This window comes from Sinocyclocheilus anshuiensis, unplaced genomic scaffold (assembly GCF_001515605.1).
Source record: "Sinocyclocheilus anshuiensis isolate Anshui unplaced genomic scaffold, SAMN03320099.WGS_v1.1 scaffold179, whole genome shotgun sequence".
Classification (NCBI taxonomy): Eukaryota; Metazoa; Chordata; class Actinopteri; order Cypriniformes; family Cyprinidae; genus Sinocyclocheilus; species Sinocyclocheilus anshuiensis.
The window spans coordinates 134,482-156,221 of record NW_015549577.1 but is presented as its reverse complement, the minus strand read 5'-3'; the positions used below and the strand labels follow the sequence as shown (position 1 = coordinate 156,221).

Genomic DNA, 21,740 nt, shown 5'->3' with positions numbered 1-21,740 from the left:
CCGGCCGCTCCGTCAAATCCGCCGGCCGCGCCGTTCTCAAGCCCACTGCCTCTGCTCACTCTAGCGCTCCGGCCGTTCCTCACTCTAGCCCCCGGCAACAGCTCACTCTAGGCCGCCGCCGCTCACTCTAGGCCACCGTGTGTGACGCTGTGTTTCGTTGTGAAAGCGAAACTACTTTGTTTGGCCTTCCAAAAATGGACACGACTAGAAATCAGTGGTTAAGTTGTATTTACAACACTGTTCCAGAACACTTCAACCCAAATATTCAGATGTGTGCAGCACATTTTATGGAGGACCGTTTCCTGATCCTGGGAGAGTAGACTACAATGCCGGCTGTTCTGACTCACAGACTGTAAGTACGTTTTTTATATTTAAAGAGTTTTTATATTTTATATTTTTTATATTTAAAGCGAGTTTTTTGGGCAGTGTAGAGCAACGAATGACTTGTTTATAATGGGTTTTCATGTTTTTGAATCATCCCTCCGGCCTGACAGGGCATCATCACAGTATGGTGAGGGGCGTAACATTTCCATCACACGCTTGAGGTATTCGGCCAATCATAACGCACTGGATAGCTGGCCAATCACAGCACACCTTGCTTTTCAGACCGATGAGCTTTGTAAAAATCGACGTGTTTCAGAAAGGCGGGGCATAGAGGAGAAACAATAATGTACAGTATGTGGAAAATAAGGTTTTTTTCCGCATAAACACATTTCATTACACCAAATACACAAAATAATGTTCTTTTTAGCAACATCATATGACCCCTTTAATGTTTATCAGTCAACCACAGCATAATGGACGTAAAAGGCCAGAGAGCCTCTCTGATGGTTACCAGTCCCAAGAGAAAAAGTTCCTAAACCCTTAAAGGAATAGCTCAACCAAAAATGCAGAACATTTAATTATGAATATTTTGAGAAACGTCTCAGTGTGAACAATGGACATCAATGGCCACCAAAGCAGTTTGGTTACCAACGTTCTTCAAAAGCTCTTCTGTTATGTTCCACAGAGAAAAGTCAAACAGCTTTCGAATGACAATGAAGAGTAATTTTATTTTTTTATTAAACTGATCTAATCATCAAAGAAAAACAATGTGTTACAGGGCCCACAAAAACATTCAGCAGCCCAATTGTTTTTAGCACTGATAATGATAAGAAATATTTCTTAAGCAACAAATCAGCATATTAGAATGATTTCTGAAGGACCATGTGAATCTGAAGACCGAAAAATGGCTGGTGAAAATTCATTTTTGCCACCAAATTATTTAAAATTGCAATATTTCACAATATTACTGTTTTTACTGTATTTTTTGATCAAATAAAAGCAGCATTGATGCACAAGAGACTTCTTTCAAAAACATTAACACAAACTTACCAACCCCAAACTTTTGAACAGTAGAATATTTCAGTGATATGCGTCAGATACTATAATATGGGCGTTATACCGTATAAAATGATACAGATACTGTAATATGGGCATTCATAAAATAAAAATCACTTGTGACCACCGAGAAACAGTGGAAAAAGTTCCCTTTAGATCAGCATCACACCACATATACTTACTGCTGCAGTAATGTTGTCTTTTCCATTTAGGACAATAGTGTCTGCAGAACATCCTGAGGTCCTCCTATGGGGTCTTCCTATCAAAGCCTGATGGAGGAAATGTTTTGAGATAAAGTGGGGAAATTTATAACAACAGGGCAGCATTGGAAGAGCAATTCAGCTTTGCGTTTTACATTAAATAATGAATCAGCATTTTATACAGATGATTCTACAATGTAGGACACCAGCTACAGTGAACATGGTGTGGAGGACTGTAGACACAATGATATTTCATCTTCGAAGATCATTGTGAGCTTTTTGGTAAAACAGAAAGAAAAAAATCTACAGGCTCTGTACAGAACTGACAAAAATATGTATTATAATACCCTTTATTAAACAGGGTTTCCATGAGTGAATTACTATGACCATGTGATTTCCAGTATAAGACTCTTTTTTTTTTTTTTTAATTCAATCAAATTTAGACTTAAGTGAAGAAATCCACTGCAACGACTGGGAACTGTTTAAAAGGTTCGCAGTTAAAAACTACTATAAAGATTTCCAGGAAATTGCCACAGAGGGTCTGTCTTTTTCCACTGTTCCAGACATCCCAGCAGTCCTCCCAAAACCAGCAGAGGCGGCAGCTGCTAAGACAGCTGAAAAATCCAACAGATTTTAGAGAGCACCAACGGGCAGTGCAGAACTAAGAAGGGCCCTGTGGCCCCGGACGACACCCATGCCATCTGTCAGGGACCTTGATAAACTCAAGTTTATTATTAGACAGAACTCTGATTCTCAGGCCAGTCATCACAAAAACTCTGTGACTTAGCTTTCAGGAAACATGACACCCTAATATAAAAATAAGACCTTTTACATCTTTATGAAATTAGCATATAAAGATGAATGTTGAGTTTTCACAGGAATTTTATTTATTTATTGCTGTGATGCCTAAAACTCGAATATAACATAAGAACATGACTTAAAATTATTGACATTAATATTGCAACTAAAAAAAAAACATTTTTTTAGTAGAAATGTGACCAAAACAAGTTTTGGACAGGTTTAGTGAGATCAAATCAATGTCCAATTATGTCAATGATTTTCAATACAAACTAAGCGGAACATTTAGAACCTGTAAATAACCACAAAGCAGGAGTTTGAGATGAGCCTCTTAAATCTGGAGTAAAACATTGATGCAGTATTAAATATTCAGTACATAAATATCTTAACCTCGTCTACAATGATACAAAATTGACAAAGACTTTCTCCTGAAATGCCGCACAGGGCAGAGAGAATGTAAGCGAATAGCAACGCCTCAGGCAACTAACGACCCGCCTGACTTATGCACTCACAGCCTGGCATCTTGGGAAGTTATAAGAAACCATTAATACAAAAACAAGTCAGAGGTTCATGCAATATGCATGAAGATTTTTGAAAAATATTTTTACTGCACAAACCAGTCAGCAGCCCCCCCCCAAAAAATAAAATAAAATAAAATAAAATAAAATAAAAAAAACCTATCAAAGTATCCTGGAAAAAAAAAGACATCGTTTCCAAAAAAAAAAATTAAACATTGATAATATAAAGAAATGTTTCTTGACATTCTTGCATGAAATCAGCATATAAGAATGATTTCTGAAGAATCTGAATCATTTTTATATTTCAGTTTTTACTGTATCTTTGATCAAATAAATACAGCCTTGATGATCAAAACATTAAAAAAAAAATCTTACTGTCCTCAAAGTATGCATAAATGCACAATAACTAAATACAGCTAATTATTTGGCAAGGCACTGACAAAAATCAAGAAACACAATATTGCCCATGTTTATTGAAGGGTGCTAGAATATTCTTGTAAAGCAATGGACACTATGAGGCAGATTTATGCAAAGCATACATACAGTAACAAAGTCCTGTAAACTGTAACAACCTGCCAGCTTCATGACGTCGTAAAAGAGACAGCCTTTCCTCTCCTGACTTATGGCGCAATTTTTTCTTCATTTTATACAACTTATATTTTCATAAAATACACTATAGCCTTTAAAAATGGAAAAAGCATCATACAGTTTAAATGGTATGCAAGGTACAAAAAAAGGAAAATAAATATGGAATTAATATTTTATGACATGCATCCATATGCAAGCAGCGTACGCATTAGACTGACAATTTATGAGATGAAACATCGTTCCATGTCATATTTTACTGTCAAAACAAAGCTCTAAACATCGATTCTACATTGGAACTTAAAGCTTTGCTTTGTTTATACCTTCATGGTTGAACTACAACAGCTTCAGTTTCTGATGTGCTGTCATGTCCCGTTTCAATACCAGTTCTACATTAAACACCATCTTCAGTCATTTCAGCAAAAGGCCCTGCGGATGGATATTTATACTGACACAAGAGAGCAGGTTTGGTAATTCTCAACAGAAAGCAACTGAAAGAAAGAAATAGAAAATACAATGCTTACGGTCAGGAAAGGCCTACAAATCTAGAGCACCAGGTACACATGGGGTAAAGATGCCGCTTTATGTACATTCTATAGGTTTAGTAGCACCATTACAAGCTCAAGGCACCTCACTGGGAGGAGAAAGAGTCGACAGGTAAGGTAAAGCTTTGTAGGGAGGCGAGAGTTCAAAGTAGTGTGGTCGATTTAGTATTCAGCTGTCCACACAGGCAATGCAACACGAGCCTGTGAAGACTATCTTTAACTGCGCTCGGTAAGTTAAGATGGCTTGGTGAGGTGGAGTACAACAGAGACGGCGGGTGATCGGGGTCACTTCTGGACCGGGCCGGCAGAGCAGCGAGATGCACACGCTGCCGATTGCAACACTTCCTGCAAGAGAGTATGGGGTTCTCAACTCTCCCTGGGCCCCGCCTCCAGAGCCTCCTCATCCAGCCGCTGCTCCGCCTCTTCCTGTAGGAATCTCTTTTCCTCCACTAGTTTCATCCGTTCACGGATGCTTTCGGCTGAGGAGGCCATGTCGCCCGGGCTGCCGAAGAACTGCTCGCTCCTGCAACCGCGACGAATGAGGATGGAAGGAAATGACGACAAAAACAAAACATTTCCATCTTAGTGATTGTTGAATACAGGCTAAGATGATAAAGCAATCCAATTAAGGAAGTAAATAAAAAAAGTTGGGTTAAATTAGTTTGAGGCACATAGAAAATTTGCCTACATAATTTATTTACAGGAGTAAAAAAATTAAAAAATTACTATTTAAAAGAATGCATAAAAAAAAAAACGCATTAATACAAAATAAATAAATAAATATTAAAAGTAATAATAATAAACAGGATTTTGCATGTGGATAAATAAATAAAATAGTAAATTAGTACATAAAAAGAAATAAGTGAATATAAGTAAATAAATAAATACATACATACATAAATGCATAAATAAATGAAAAGCAGGTAACATTTTAAGCATTTGGCAGACACTTATTCAAAGTGACATGGGATTCAAGCTACACATTCTATTAATTAATGCATTCCCTGGGAATCAAACCCTCGACCATGGCGTTGCTAACGGTTTAAAAGGATCCTATTCTTAAAAACATATCATTATTATTATTATAATCATTACAATTAATAATAATAAAGGATTTTTCAATAAATAAATAAATCCTGTGCACACTGATCCATAGCGTTCAGGACAATCATGGAAGGATATGAGTACTGTCTGAGACTAATGATAGTTCATAGAAAACAGAGTAGAAGAATTTGATAAGTGTGCTGGACTTTGGTCTTTCAGCTCTTACCCATCAGGGAAAATGACTGGCACAGTGAGCCTGTCAAGAAGACCTTTCCCCACCGTCTCCACCTCTTCATATGCCTCCACATCCACCATCAGCTCAGCTAATTCAGGGCTTTCTCTCAGAATCTGAAAGCAGGGAGAAACTGCCTGATATATTACAGAGCTAGAGACCTTCAGACAGTGTATCACAGCTGTGAAGTTTGTAGACAGTACATGTGACCACATGCCTGAGACAGACTAGTTTCACTACAATTTTAGATTGCAATTACCAGTATTATTATTAATATTAATGAGTAATTAGCTTAACATACAGTGGGGTCCAAAACATGCAAGAAAAAACCCTTGGTTATTTATAAGGTCGTAATAAATATAATTAAGCTCACAAAGGTTCTTCATGATAAATTAACTCAATACATTTTAAAAGAACAGTTCACACAAAAATTATTTATACACCCTCACGTTGGTAAAAACCCATCTGCTTTTATATTTTCCATGGAATATAAATGGGAGAAAATCCAAAGAATCACGCTGCAATTTCTCCTGTTGTGTTCCATGGAAGAAGGAAATTCAAACAGGTTTGGAATGACATGAGGGTGAGTAAATGTAGACAATTTTCCTTAATTTGCTATGACATTAGTTTTGCAGAACTGTACCAACCTTCTCCGCAGCTGTGTGGAAAGCACTGGCCATCTCCAGCCTGTGCTGCCTCTCGTCAGACGTGACTGTGAACTGTTTCCACACACGGTTGAGTCTGGGCAGCGTGTCCCCCGAGGAGCGGGTGGTACAACGCAGAGACTGGCACAGCACCACTGTGGCCTGCAGCAGCTGGCGACCGTAATCATAGGTGCTCTGAAAGCAGAAAGGAAATGGTTACTGTGAACCGAAAACAAAACATGGGCTGGATACTCCAACAACATTATACTCCAAGAAGCATTAAAAAAAATCACCACTTTTTTTTTTTTACCTTTACCTTACCTGTAACAATACATTTCCTCCCCCAAAAAAGGAGGAATTGATTTAATCCATGAAGATTTGAGACTATTGTATTATTATAATATAAAAATAATTAAATGAAAAATAAAAGTGTGTGTGTGTATATATATATATATATATATATATATATATATATAACAAGTAAATCAATTAATATAAATAAATGTAATAATTTTTAATAAAAACAAAACTATTATTATTATTATTAATAATAGTGGAAAACAGATTTATTCATTGGGATTTCATGTTGTCTTTGATTCAATATAACTCTGATTATATAATGCTGATTTATTAAGATTAGGTGTGCCAGCAGAGGAAATTCAAAACCTCAAGAGTTTCAAATACCTGTGCAACATCCACAAACTTCTTGTGTTTCTCCAGCAGCACTTTGGTTTCTTGCGAATCATCTCCCAGTCGGATGTGAGTCTTCAACAAAGCATCGAGCAACTCTCCTAACCACTCCACCGCCTGCGAAGAAAAGAAACGGCCCTTACAGTCCCTCAGGAACTACAGACCCACTTCTAAGAGTCTCTCTCCATTTGAATTTCTAGCTCTGACCTGTGATGCATCTTCCTCACACTTGAAGAGCTGTACCATCTGCAGCATCTTGAGTCTCCTGACATCAACCATGTCCTCACACCTATAAAACACAAGTGAACACATCAGACCATCATCGCTTTCTCTTGGTACACCAGAAGTGCTGTGTCCATGATTAAAAATCATGAAAAGAGAAGAGGGACCTCTGTTTGCGGAGCTGCATGTCCTCCATGACACTGTGAATGTGGTCGATATTCTCTTTGTTCTCAATGCTTACATCCTTGCCATAGGAAAAGGACGTCTGGGTAGACATCTGGTCAAGCAGTACTTGGCCTTTTTCTCTTAAGCTTTGCAAGGCACCCTCTGAAAAACAGTGAGAGACTCAATTAGTGCTGGGTGGTATGACCAAAAATGTATATCACGGTATTTTTCAAAATTATACCGGTTTCACGGTACATGAATTTTAAAAATTCATATCATAACAAAAATAAACACCGGTATTCGGTATGAACCGGTATACCGCCCAGCACTAGACTCAATACATAGAAAGAGAGGAAACTTCTCTATGTGGATTTTCAATTTTTTTTACTTCAATTATAAAATTCAGATATCAGTCAACCTGAAAACAAAAGTTGCCTTTACAAGGCATCTATTTGGTAAAACAATTGAGAATGTATATGTTGTTTGAAGCACTAATTACCAAGTAGAGTAGTGTATATTTTGCTTTGTTTTAATGAACGTTTTATGTCAGTTTAATAATTGCTTTTTTTTTTTTTTTGGTAATTAGTCACTTTAGATAAAAGTGTCTGCTAAATTTGAATGTGTTCACAAATTTTTTTTTTTTTCATATTTCATGTTAAAACACGCCTCTAAATGGCAAGATGACCAGCCGCAGTTTATTTTATTTTTATGTCTTGAGTGGTTTTTGAAAATCAAACATTTAGTTATGTGATACTAATGCATAAGCACCAATAGTTCTGGTTTATCAAACATTAATTATATGAACCAGGATCAGGCGTACGAGTAGGATAACAGCGCTTTCTGACCTACGCTCTTGAGTTTCTCCTCCAGATGTTTTAGAGTTTGCTGGATCGCAGCTCCATCTGTAGGGGCGACATCTGCACACAGCATGCCTAACAGCCCGTCTAACTGCTGGGACAACTGAGACAAACCCATATAACAATAGCATCAGAAAGCAGCTTTCTATATATTCACATACAGTTGAAACGTTCAATAAAATAATCTATAATGCCTTTTAAGTAATATGTAGGCCCACAATGAATATGTACACCGATTTTCTGACTGGGGAGGAAATCTGTGGCTTTAAATGTGTGTAAATGGCCTGTGAACGTCAATTTATGTTGACTTCAAGACATTTTTATTTCTGTTATTTGACATACACCCAAGGGGAACAGGATATTTAACAAAAGAAAACAAAGTAGGGCGAGACTTGATTTTATCCTTCTGGAATTTGGATTGGATTGCAAAAAGCGGGTGTTAAATATCACAGTGGAGCCAGATGATTGGAGGGGATGGGTTGAAAATCTAAGAGGGATTCATACCATTAAATGAAAAGAACATTTATTTCAGAGGCTGAGCAAGTTATTGCATTTTGATTAGATTTAATTCGGAATAACATGCACAGATGAATTGTGCACAAAAAGACCAGAACTGAATGTTTGAAAAGTAAAAATGGTCAAATTTGATTTCATGTTGACTTTAAACAGAACTGATAGTATTACACTGTACCTACTGATAGCGGAAGCATCACAGTAGCCAAAATATTTTCTTGTTTCTACATGAACATGTTTGTGTTCCGTGGAAATCTGTAGAGCTTTAACTGCAGTTCTGTGAGTGCAGATTCCATGAAGGTCTAGTGCTATCATCTGATTGTATTGAATCTTACATCTTGTGCGGTCATGTGGAACTCATGGGCAGACTGCAGGATGTTCTGTCTGAACTCTAATTGGCTGGCCTGCCGGTAGCAGACGTCACTGAGCTGCTGCTGCAGACCCTTGAGCTCCATCAGGTCCTCTTCATCTCCTGCGCTCAGCAGGGCTGCGATCTGCTGGTTCAGCTCCACGTAAACAGCAAACCACTCCTGCAGCAAACAATGACATGAGCTGTTAATACACAGTTAAATAAACCACCAGCAATCATAAAAACCACAGGTCCATAAACACAGTACACCAAATCCTACAGGTCAGATGGATACACAGCTCCCATGAAATACAAATATAGACACATGTAAATATATATGCGTGTGTGTGTGAGAATATTACATATATATGTCAATAGGGCTGTCAAAAAATATTTGAATTTCGAATACTCGTCAAATTTAAAATAAAAATCCATATTCGAATGCAAAAACGTTGCATTCGAATTTTAGGTGTGCGTCAGGCAGCCTTATCAGTGGCGCACGAAATGCGACGACGATGTAAGTGTCATTGCATTTTAATGCTTTTGTTAGCCTATCCAGTTGAACCCACTAGATTTTTTTGGTAATTAGACACTTTAGATAAAAGTGTCTGCTAAATTTGAATGTGTTCACAAATTTTTTTTTTTTTCATATTTCATGTTAAAACACGCCTCTAAATGGCAAGATGACCAGCCGCAGTTTATTTTATTTTTATGTCTTGAGTGGTTTTTGAAAATCAAACATTTAGTTATGTGATACTAATGCATAAGCACCAATAGTTCTGGTTTATCAAACATTAATTATATGAACCAGGATCAGGCGTACGAGTAGGATAACAGCGCTTTCTGACCTACGCTCTTGAGTTTCTCCTCCAGATGTTTTAGAGTTTGCTGGATCGCAGCTCCATCTGTAGGGGCGACATCTGCACACAGCATGCCTAACAGCCCGTCTAACTGCTGGGACAACTGAGACAAACCCATATAACAATAGCATCAGAAAGCAGCTTTCTATATATTCACATACAGTTGAAACGTTCAATAAAATAATCTATAATGCCTTTTAAGTAATATGTAGGCCCACAATGAATATGTACACCGATTTTCTGACTGGGGAGGAAATCTGTGGCTTTAAATGTGTGTAAATGGCCTGTGAACGTCAATTTATGTTGACTTCAAGACATTTTTATTTCTGTTATTTGACATACACCCAAGGGGAACAGGATATTTAACAAAAGAAAACAAAGTAGGGCGAGACTTGATTTTATCCTTCTGGAATTTGGATTGGATTGCAAAAAGCGGGTGTTAAATATCACAGTGGAGCCAGATGATTGGAGGGGATGGGTTGAAAATCTAAGAGGGATTCATACCATTAAATGAAAAGAACATTTATTTCAGAGGCTGAGCAAGTTATTGCATTTTGATTAGATTTAATTCGGAATAACATGCACAGATGAATTGTGCACAAAAAGACCAGAACTGAATGTTTGAAAAGTAAAAATGGTCAAATTTGATTTCATGTTGACTTTAAACAGAACTGATAGTATTACACTGTACCTACTGATAGCGGAAGCATCACAGTAGCCAAAATATTTTCTTGTTTCTACATGAACATGTTTGTGTTCCGTGGAAATCTGTAGAGCTTTAACTGCAGTTCTGTGAGTGCAGATTCCATGAAGGTCTAGTGCTATCATCTGATTGTATTGAATCTTACATCTTGTGCGGTCATGTGGAACTCATGGGCAGACTGCAGGATGTTCTGTCTGAACTCTAATTGGCTGGCCTGCCGGTAGCAGACGTCACTGAGCTGCTGCTGCAGACCCTTGAGCTCCATCAGGTCCTCTTCATCTCCTGCGCTCAGCAGGGCTGCGATCTGCTGGTTCAGCTCCACGTAAACAGCAAACCACTCCTGCAGCAAACAATGACATGAGCTGTTAATACACAGTTAAATAAACCACCAGCAATCATAAAAACCACAGGTCCATAAACACAGTACACCAAATCCTACAGGTCAGATGGATACACAGCTCCCATGAAATACAAATATAGACACATGTAAATATATATGCGTGTGTGTGTGAGAATATTACATATATATGTCAATAGGGCTGTCAAAAAATATTTGAATTTCGAATACTCGTCAAATTTAAAATAAAAATCCATATTCGAATGCAAAAACGTTGCATTCGAATTTTAGGTGTGCGTCAGGCAGCCTTATCAGTGGCGCACGAAATGCGACGACGATGTAAGTGTCATTGCATTTTAATGCTTTTGTTAGCCTATCCAGTTGAACCCACTAGATGCGGCGCTGCTTCGTTGTTCATTCAAATTATTCCAGAAAAAGAGAACAATCAATGCGGGGAAGATTTTGTTTACGTCAAAACCAAAACCAAGCCGTTCACACAGAATGCATATTTATCGCATTTTCTAGAGGGCCATCTATCATCTTATAATCATTATTTTAAACATTATGCAGTTTTTTCAAAGATAGTCGTGTTATTTTATTATGCTTTGAAGAAACATGCATAATATTCATAGACTGTACAAAAACAGATAATATTTTGTTCGATGTGCCCTCTTGTGGCCTCAGGAAAGAAGCCAAAAGCTTTTTTACACCTAACTGAAATCATGCCTTTTAAATTCAATTACAATTAGAATATCGAAAATATTTAAGTACAAAATTGTAATTTAGTTTTTCAGAAATTATGCCTTTTAAATTCGAATATAATTGGAATATTGATCATATTTAAGTAAAAAATTTGAATTTAGTTTTTCAGCCATTTTGACAGCCCTACGTGCCCTATATATATCCCAAATTATATCCCCACCTAGCAACCAAGCAGAACACCTTAGCAACCACCTAACACCCTGGCAACAAATCACAACCTTATACCCTTGCATTTTTTATTTTTGCATAGACAAAGACCACTCGCATGTTCTTTAGAAAAGGTTAAGATCAAGATAAATGTCTATTGTATTTAGGGTTGGGCAATGTCTACCAAATTGGCATCGGACGATGTCTACCGCTTGCTAGCGGTAGACTGTTACAGTACATGAAAGTTCACTTACCACATACACAGAGTAAGGAGAGATGACTCATAGGACAATGACGAATGATTTGCAGATACTGAGCACCACTGACAAATATCTAATCTTGTAAGATGTGTGATAGGTACTGCTGCTCCGTAGTATAGAGTCCGTGTGATCTTGACTCTCGAAAGTGTAAGTAAAATGAGAGCACGTATTCGAAAGCGGTTTCAATGCCCTGCATATTAGTAGCGGCTCCTTGATGCCCGCAATTACCCAACGATATAATTGTGAGAGAAATTATTGAAATATTATTTTTTTATCCTCCCATCTCGTAGGCTATTTATTCCCTTTAGGGGTTCCATAGTACACTTAATTTCCTTTCCGAACACGGAATTGGGATGCGGCGGAATGCGTGGGGCATGTGTGTGTGTGGGGTGGGGGTGGGTGGGATCACGATGCCGGCTCAACATCGTGATGTCAGCCATCGGCAATGGATGATGGCAACGTCTATCGGCCCAACCCTAATTGTGTTCAAAATCCTTACTCACAGATTGTTGAAATAACAGCACCTTTAAACCATCTTCCAAAAAAAAAGCCCACCATGATGGCAACACTTAACATGCTGACTAACACTAAATCACTTTTACATAACCTACAGTTTGAACCATGTCTATAATTGGCTCAGTTCCTGATTCAACGTGACAAAGAGGTCACTGTTCAACAAACCATAAAGCCACTGAGTCACACACACTCCAAAACAACACCTTCCTGTAATAAAACATCAACACCAACAAATCTACGTCACAGAGATCCCTGTAAATCAAAGAGGCAGTTTGGCTTTGTCTCACTGAGCCACAAACCACACTGAAGAAATACAGAGGCAGTAACTACTTCAGACAAGCCAAGAGCACACCACAAACCACTCCTGAGACTAAAAGCCAATCAGCTGACCTTCTGGAAATCTGTGTGCAAATCTGTGGGTGGAAAACCACTTCTTTAGAGCAAATCAAATGCATTTATCAAGACTGTAAACATAAAGCTTTGGTTTGTGACTTTATGTACTTAAATCTATTATGCAGCCTGAATCTGAGATTCAAAATGAATCTAAACACAATATAATCTTATTTCCTCAAAAAAGTTGCATAATCAGAAGCAAAAATATTCCAGAAGAACAGCATGCGATTCCCTCAAGTAAAATACATCAATACTGCCACCTACTGGCAGGACTTAAATTGCAGCATGTGGCATATTAGTGTCATCTGACTGACTTCAGTTGATTTGACAGATCACAAATCTTAAATTAGCGATTATATGCGTAACACAAAACCACAGCAGAATAAAAGACAGTTGCCACAATGTCTGCATTTTTGTCTCTCAGCAGCTCTGACTGTTTTAAGTTCTATGGTCTACAACTGTGGTTCACAAACTTTTTATGCCAAATACCACCACAGAACATCCAAGTGCATCATTTTAGGTCGTTTTTAATCACACAGATGTATGTTCAAGTGTTTGTTTTTCTAATAAGTTTGCTTTTAGTTCATCATTTGATTCTTTAAAAATGGGCGGTGGTGCAGGGTCAGAAATGAACTTTTGCATTAAGGGGCAATTTTTGCCTCCTGGAATTGATTTCCAGGGACATTTTTTCTATTCGTTAGGGCAATTTTTATCACCAGCTTAATAATTGTATCTGTGTTGTCTTTAATGACAAATACTTAAATTCAACCAAATACTTTTACAAATACGTTAAACTGTTGCCAATAACAATTGACTGTTTAAAATTATATCTAAACTATATGTTTAAAAACGGGAGCTAACAGGGCTGCAATATTACGACAAAAATCATTATTGTTGATTATTGCTGTTGATATTGTAATAATGATAATTAATGTTGATTAATAGAATACATTTAAAAAAAAAAAAAAAGTTTTGTGTCTGCATTTTGGGGAAACGGCTCATCATATATTCTGGCTCAGGCTTCACAGACAAACATGTCGGTCCATGACGTTAGTCTAGTCTAGCGCATGTTATGCAAAAACTCCCGTTATAATCACTGAAGCTACAAAATGAATATTTTATTTACATAGTATCTACACTGTGTTGTTTATGGAGTGTTTTCCAAAAAAAAAAAAAGGGTTCCAATTATCAGTCATTAAGAACCTTAAATTTCAGTCTGTTCCTTACATAAACCTATTATTCGACTTGAGAACAGTTGGAATATAGTGCATGAGCCACACAGATGCCTTTCATGCTATTTTCTGTCATTTTTGGATGATTACTGACATGGTCACTCCAAACTGTCCTTGTATGGAACAGACCCACATTTCCCCATTTGCATTTCACAGAGGCTATACATACCACAAAAACCATATACACAAACCAGACATGATGGCTGTACTTACACTGTGTTGACTCTCAATCTCCTCGTGTTTCTGCTGCAGGGCCTGAGACGCGCGAATGGAGTCTCCAATCCCCCACTGTGTGCGGAGCTGCTCTGTGCCAGGACCCTCTAGCCAATTCACAACCTGCTCACACACAAAACACACAAACACAGACAAAGAAACCTTTAATTAGTGAATCACTACCACATTTGACCCCCAAGCCATTGAGCAGACTCGAATCGGAAAGAAATCAGGAGGAACGGAGAGCAAATCTAATTAACTAAATGACAGGATCGGGTCGATGAGAGCACAAATTAGAGATTTACTTAATCACATATTTACTCATTTACAAAAAGACAAATGTAGGTTGCACGTCTGGAGAGCTGCACAATCCTTCAGCTGTCAGATTTTGAACATCAGTATCAGAGCACAAATGGGATTTCAGAGCTGCAGCAAAATGGAAGATTGTCAGTGAATAATGACTTACATTTCAATCCGTTCCTCACACAAATATTGCCTTCAAAAGTCAAATTAACTGTGTGGTGAGGTTTTGTGCTTTTCAAAGCTTCTTCAAAATTGGTCCTTTTATGTTGCATAGAATGAAAAGCATACAGGTTTGGAACAACATGAAGGTGAAACAAATAATGAAAAAAATGTTCAATTACGGGTGAACTAACCATTCAATTAACTTGCTTGATAGGCAAGTTCAGTCTCAATTCAACAGCTGAGAGTTACAAATTTGAATTACAACTGAACTGGCAGACAAATTAATTTAACTTCTGTTGTTCAATGAACTAGGGGAGCAAATGAAAATTCTGGAACAGCAGCAAGAGAACCTGCTTTGTGAAGAAAGTCATTCATTTGTCTAATGCTGAGGTGACTGAACTTTTTAAGAATCGCTGCTTAGCTTGCACGGCTTCCTGTCTGTAATTGCTTCAGGCACTGCGGCTTACAAATGATCTCCTCCTTCCCTGCGCAATTTTTCACTGAAGGCAAGTAGGCCAAACTTCTTTTCTGACACACAAGATGTGCACCTCCCAATATCCTGATCGCCATGGAAACAGACATTCTATTTCGTCTAACAAGAGTGGTTCTGAGAGACAACAACCTCTGATCTCACCATCACCTTACATGACCTACATTACACTTGGTGACTCCGTCCAGGTGTGACAATAACCACACGAAGAAATACTGGTTTCGGAGTTTACAATTCTAAATTCTTATTGTAATTTAATGAAGAATGTCTATAAATGCACAAATAAGTATAAATATAAATTATATCCATCAGAGGATCCATCAGAGATTTTAAAGAGCCAATGATTTTTTTTCCTTCACATGGTGCCACATAAGAGAAAAATTACAAGAAAAATTACATCAAATCAAAAATATTACATAAAATCAAAATATAATAATAATAATAATTAGTAGTAGTAGTGCAATAATGTTACATTATAATGCCACAATTGTGTATAAATATGGTTTGGGGTCAGTGAGTTTTGGTCGATGTCTCTTGTGCTCACCAAGGCTGCAATTATTTGATCAAACATACAGTGAAAAACATAACACTGCAAAAAATTACACTTTAAAATAACTGTTTTCTATATTAATATATTCTAAAAAGTAATTTATTACTGTGATGCAAAGCTGGATTTTCAGCAGCCACTACTCCAGTCTTCAGTGTCACATGATCCATTAGAAATCATTCTAATATGCTGATTTTGTGCTCAAGAAACATTTTCTTTATTATTATCAGTGTTGAAAACAATTGTGCTGCTTAATATTTTTGCGGAAACCATGATGCATTTTTTCAGGATTCTTCGATGAACAGAAAATTTAAAAGTACAGGTTCTAAACCATGTTACAAGGATCTAAACTGATATCAACTAAAAACTGAGGGAAAAAAAAAAGAAAACAAAAGCACAATATATGGATGTATAGATGTACGATTGCATCAGCACAGCCCTACTCTCTACCAGCGATTCTCTATGATAATCGGATTCTCAGTGGGAATTTTGTGGGAGTGCATTCTGTAAGCCTTCCAAGAAGACAGAGCAGAAGATGTGTATGTGAAAGAATTATGTGACAAATCTTTTCTGTGGAAAGACTCAATGATTGTATGGTGCGAAGAACCACCAAAAACTGCTCTATTTGTAGACCAAGACTGCTGATTCACCAAAGCACCAAAGCCCGGCCACAGTCTGAACTGATGCTTCGGAATAAGATGTCTTCTTGCAAACCTCAGCGATATTTAGACATACAAATAAAGCAAAATGGATGACAGATGAAACTCCCTCACACTTCACAACATCATGTGATGTTTGAAAGATGACTGTGCAAAGAGAGGTCTCGAATGAATTTGGTGAAACTCAAGGCTACAGTTTTGATTCCTGGCTCAAACAAAGAGCACAGCAATGCGTGTACCACAGCACCAAAGTTCTTCTACAACACAGCTCGACTATCTGAAAGTGATCTTTCACTTTTCGGTTTACATTCTTATAAATCCCCCCAGCGTTTTACCTGCATGACCTTGGTTTGGATTTCCTCTAGCTGGGAGCGTTTACTGCGCTGTCGGCAAACTTCTTGATACTTTGTGTACTGCTCCCTCAGAGAGTCCAGGAGCTTCATCACCTGAGGCTGAGCCAGCAGCTCATCGTCCATGGGCGACCAGGCTGTGCCACCTCCTCCTCCTCCCTCAGAGCCATTGAAACGCCTCTGCTGGAGCTCCGAGAGCAACTCATGTCCTGTGATCAGGGGAGAAAAACAACATTTAGGACAGAAATCAAGGGTTAAGCCATTTGAAAACTGAATTCAGTAAACGGTAATAAAATATTTCATGAACAATGTATCAAGCAGAAAGAAATTGATGAATGCAAGACGTGATGGAAAATGTTCCCATCTGTCAAGGAGTACGGATTGAATTGATGCATTATGAATACATTAAGCCAGTATTTCACCTAAATTAGACACAAAGTGACAGACTCAAATGCAAAAGAAAGGCACAGAAGAAAAACTAATTTTGTACCACTGCTGTGTTTTTATTTGTGCCAATACTTGTGAATTATTCTAACCAAGGTTAGGCAAAATTTGTTACTTTTCAACTCATGAACATGAATTTGAATTGAATTGGCCTTACAGGATGTTACATTGGAATTTGAATTGTAATGACAGGAATAATAAATTAATAGGCAGAGATTTAACAGGCAGAGCAGAAACACAGATGAACTGAATTAGGCCAAAACAAAATAGGCAAAAATGTAAACATGTTGAGTACAAAAGACGACAAAAAAAAAACATTGAATTGCACCAAAAATTTAATACAAAACATCATTAAAAATTCAATAATAAATATTAAAGGGTTAGTTCACTCCAAAATGAAAATTCTGTCATTAATTACTAACCCTCATGTCGTTCAAAACCCGTAAGACCTCAAAAATTCTGTCATTAATTACTCACCCTCATGTCGTTCCAAACCCCTAAGACCTTCGTTCATCTTCGGAACACAAAGATATTTTTGATGGAATCTGAGAGCTCTCTGACCCTCCATAGACAGCAACGCAACTGAAATGTTCCCAGACAGAAACGACAATAACTCGGGGGAGAAGAATTGTTAAATAAATTGATATTTTTATTTTCTTTGCGCACAAATAGTATTCTCGTAGCTTCGCAAAATTGAAGTTGAGCCACTGATGTCACATGGACTGTTTTACCGATGTCCTTGCTACGTTTCTGTCTGGGAACATTTCAGTTGCGTTGCTGTCTATGGAGGGTCAGAGAGCTCTCAGATTCCATCAAAAATATCTTAAATTTGTGTTCCGAAGATGAACGAAGGTCTTACGGGTTTTGAACGACATGAGGGTGAGTAATTAATGACAGAATTTTCATTTTGTGAACTAACCCTTTAACATTACAAACTTAAATTTCAAAATACTCAAGATTTCTTTTTTTTTTTTCTTTTTAAAATCATCTTTATTACATGGGTAATATTTTGTCCATTATATTTCATTCACAAATTGTTATTATTATTTTTTTTTTAAATGTTCATTTACGTTCATTTCAAATGTGCATTGAAAATGCGCATTCGAATATTGCAGGGATGGCAGAAGAGTGCTGATGCAAGACCAATGCCAATATTTACGTAAAAATAAATACATAAAATATATTTAATTTATTAGGGGTGGAACGGTTCAACTTACTCACGGTTCGGTTTGTATCACAGTTTTAGAGTCACGGTTTCGGTATGGTTCGGTATGTGCTATGTTTAGGCAAAAACTATACTGTCAAATAAAAATAAAGAAAATAAGAATAATCTATCTAACTACAAGCAACAGCACAAATAAATACAATAGAGTAAAGATACAAATAAAATAAACAGTGATTTTCAGTTTTTTTTTTTTTTTGGGGAGGTCTAACATTAGTTTTTAGGTACAGAAATTGAATAAAGTAATGAAATGTAAAACAGCATTGCATATTTGACTGTATAAATTAAAGATTAATTTTTATTAAAGTTACAAAAGCTATTCAATCAACAGCAGTGAGTGATTTCTTTGTTGTTGCTGTTTGATTAATATTAAGAAAGTACTGTCACTTTAAGACACTGTAAGTACGTTCAGCCGGCTATGTCTGCTATAAGATACTTACCATGACGGGCATTTTGACAATTTTTGTGTGAATTTGTCCATTTAAACAATACATCAGAGAGAGCTTAATATTTGCACGCGTTCTGAGGCGCTTTTGCACGCTTCAGATGAGCGCACGCACAAATATTCTCACCGCGCGCACGAGCGCGCGTCCTCTGGCTCTTAAATGTTTCAATTGGCAAGGCTTAAATGAGTTTAGCTTAAACACAGATATCAACATGTGCGCGCACGCTATCAGCACCTGGGTGATAACGGAATAAATGCTCATATTCCAGCATACGGCATTCGCATTGAACAAGAGTGAATGGTTCGTCCACGTTTTTTTTTTTCATCGCTGTTGTTGTAATGTATTGGGAAGCCAGAATGCGACTCAACGAATCAACAGAAACATATATTAGCCAAACCCTGTTTGTTTTACGTGTTATTTATAGCAAACCATATTAAGATGCGTTGTCAGATTTAAGTTGAACCACGGTCCTAGCGCGTGCCGAACCGTGTGTGGAGAACCGTACGGTTCGATTTTTTTCCGCAAACCGTTCCACCCCTATAATTGATATTGTTTGCCATTTTAAAATAAATTTGCAAAGTAAAATTCAATTAAGCATGTTTATTTCATACAGAAAAACAAATAGCATTACTTAAAATTACAATTATAAAATACATTTAATTGCATTCTAATTCTAACTTAAAACCAATTCAGGCTGCAATGAATTTTAAGGCATTTAAAGCGGATTCTCAATTTAGTTTTAAATGGTGCACAACCCTGCCTGAGTCGCTTACACTGGGCACAAGTTCACTGAACTGATGAAGCCATTCTTTAGAGTAGGGCATGGTGTCAGAGACATACTGGTCAGGGCAGAGTCAACACTTTACAAACCAGCTTTAGCTTCAAATACAAAAGCTGTGAAATCGCTTTAGAGTGTTAAACAACACTTAAGCCAAGTTCTTAGCTCTACCCCACCAATAAAACTGAATGGAGTAACAGACCAGCTGGAAAAACAGCTTCACTGTTGACATCACATGCTGGATAGAGTATAGTAGTTAAATTCCCAAACCAAAATCTGCTTTTGCTTCTAGTTTTACAAATAGACCCAAAATATTACAGAAAAAAACTTAAGGCAGTTTCAAAGCAGAGTCTACACGTATACAAACACAGCCAGAACAGTTCGCCACTCACCAGTTTGAAGGACCGTTTCAGGATCAAATGAAGGCAGGATGTTGCTCTCTGAAGACCTATGAATATAACAATAAGTTGTTGCTGAGCATTTGTTTATAAAATTATGACCATTTAATGAAACAAACATGTTGATTTCTCTGTACATTTGATTGCTTTTTAAATCCACTAAACATTTTACTTACACATTTAAGAATGGCTAATAGCTAACAGAAAAATAGTGGCGTTTGAAATGACAGCCTTAATTAGGAGCTCATGCCTGGAGATAATGAGACATAAAATACCTGTCCTTCTCTGCCTGGCTTCCCTTCTCATTTTCATTGATGACTATAAGTTCATCCAGAAGGGACGTGGATTCCTTTGTGAATTTTTCAAAGACCTAGATGAAGAACAAATGGCAAATAAGACTTCAAGTTAAAAATGTCATACTGTTGAAACAGCCATGAGGACAGGGCGATATAGCATAACACTGCGATATTTTTTTCAGCCTTTTGATGATAGTCAATATCCATCTCAATATTTATGTATATGTAGTGAAACAACAAAAAACCAGTGTTGTTTTTGTTAAACTAAAACTACAAAAAAATAGTTTTCGTTAATTGATAAACCATGAAAAAAGAAAATTAGAAATGATGCCTTGACAGCTAACTGAAATAAAATAAGCTGAGGCAATAAACTTACTAAAACTGGAATAAAAACAAATTAAAGTTAAATAGAAATATAAAAAATTTAATACTAAAGTACATAAAACAACAATAAATACTATACTAAACAGCCACTGTTGTCAAGTAGATTCAAAATGCCAACAATTAGCCATGTTTTCCACACTTTTTACTGCATGAATATAAGAATAATATTTGATGTTCATTTGCATTCACCAATACAACTAATGAATTTAAAGCAAAGAACATTTTTTTTATGTATAATATGTCTGCGAACATTTTTCAATGAAAGTGTAAACAAGTGCTGAATCAAGGTTATGAATCAATTTGTTGAAACAGACCATTTGATTCCCAGAAATGAACTAATTCATACAAATACAATGAACTAGTCTAATGACACTGCCTTTAGAAAACTACAAAAAGGCATATTAAAATTACACCAATATTCACAATGTTGCTTCACTTTACATTGCCAGCTATATCATGTGAATATATCATGAATACATTACCCACTCCTATTAACAACAATAACCCTGAATCACTGTGGTCTACCAATAAAGAGAGTGATTTAAAATTGAAAACAAGGGATTTGGTTCTCACCAATCTTTTGTTGAGCCAGTCCAAATGATCATAAAGCAGACTCCCGCCAAATTCATCTGTAAGTTGGCATGGTTCAATGTAGCGTGTGAGTTTATTGGCAGACACCAGAATCACCTGAAACAGAGAAAATGAACTCTCAGGTATGACTGAAGACAAAGCTATTTCATCATCTGTGCTGAGAATATTAATAGACAAGAAAATAAAACCATCCTGACCCATTTTGGAGAAGAAATGGTAGTAACAGAGGGCAAAGTGCAGCAGTCACTAATGTTACCAATTAAACAGGCAACTGTGTGTGTAATGTAGCATAATCTGAAACCGCTCAGGACCTTCTGCAGCAGAAATGTCATGCAAGGTTAATATCCATTAATAATTTATTTGATATTTGAAGGCATATAGGACAAACTCTGCAGGTGACACAGCCCTTCTGCTGGGTCAAAATCACAAACGGTCACTTAATGTGACACACACAAACACACTTATACATACATATATATATATACATACATATATATATATACAT

The 21,740-nt window shown here is 36.9% G+C and overlaps 1 protein-coding gene across 1 annotated transcript in view; it reads right to left on the bottom strand.

Moving 5' to 3' along the window:
* Positions 1 to 3,283: 3,283 nt before the first annotated feature.
* Positions 3,284 to 21,740, bottom strand: part of sestd1 (SEC14 and spectrin domains 1) — a 38,283-nt gene continuing 19,826 nt past the window's right edge. Inside the window, exons 7-19 of the mRNA XM_016445615.1 lie at positions 21,218 to 21,331; positions 20,240 to 20,334; positions 19,959 to 20,014; positions 16,662 to 16,885; positions 14,166 to 14,288; positions 10,451 to 10,645; positions 9,591 to 9,705; positions 7,026 to 7,185; positions 6,844 to 6,925; positions 6,631 to 6,753; positions 5,950 to 6,141; positions 5,297 to 5,418; positions 3,284 to 4,549 (exon numbers count right to left, since the gene is read on the bottom strand). Coding sequence (XP_016301101.1) covers positions 4,393 to 4,549; positions 5,297 to 5,418; positions 5,950 to 6,141; positions 6,631 to 6,753; positions 6,844 to 6,925; positions 7,026 to 7,185; positions 9,591 to 9,705; positions 10,451 to 10,645; positions 14,166 to 14,288; positions 16,662 to 16,885; positions 19,959 to 20,014; positions 20,240 to 20,334; positions 21,218 to 21,331 — 1,758 coding nt within the window. The 3' untranslated portion in view covers positions 3,284 to 4,392. The remainder of the gene's footprint in view (positions 4,550 to 5,296; positions 5,419 to 5,949; positions 6,142 to 6,630; positions 6,754 to 6,843; positions 6,926 to 7,025; positions 7,186 to 9,590; positions 9,706 to 10,450; positions 10,646 to 14,165; positions 14,289 to 16,661; positions 16,886 to 19,958; positions 20,015 to 20,239; positions 20,335 to 21,217; positions 21,332 to 21,740) is intronic.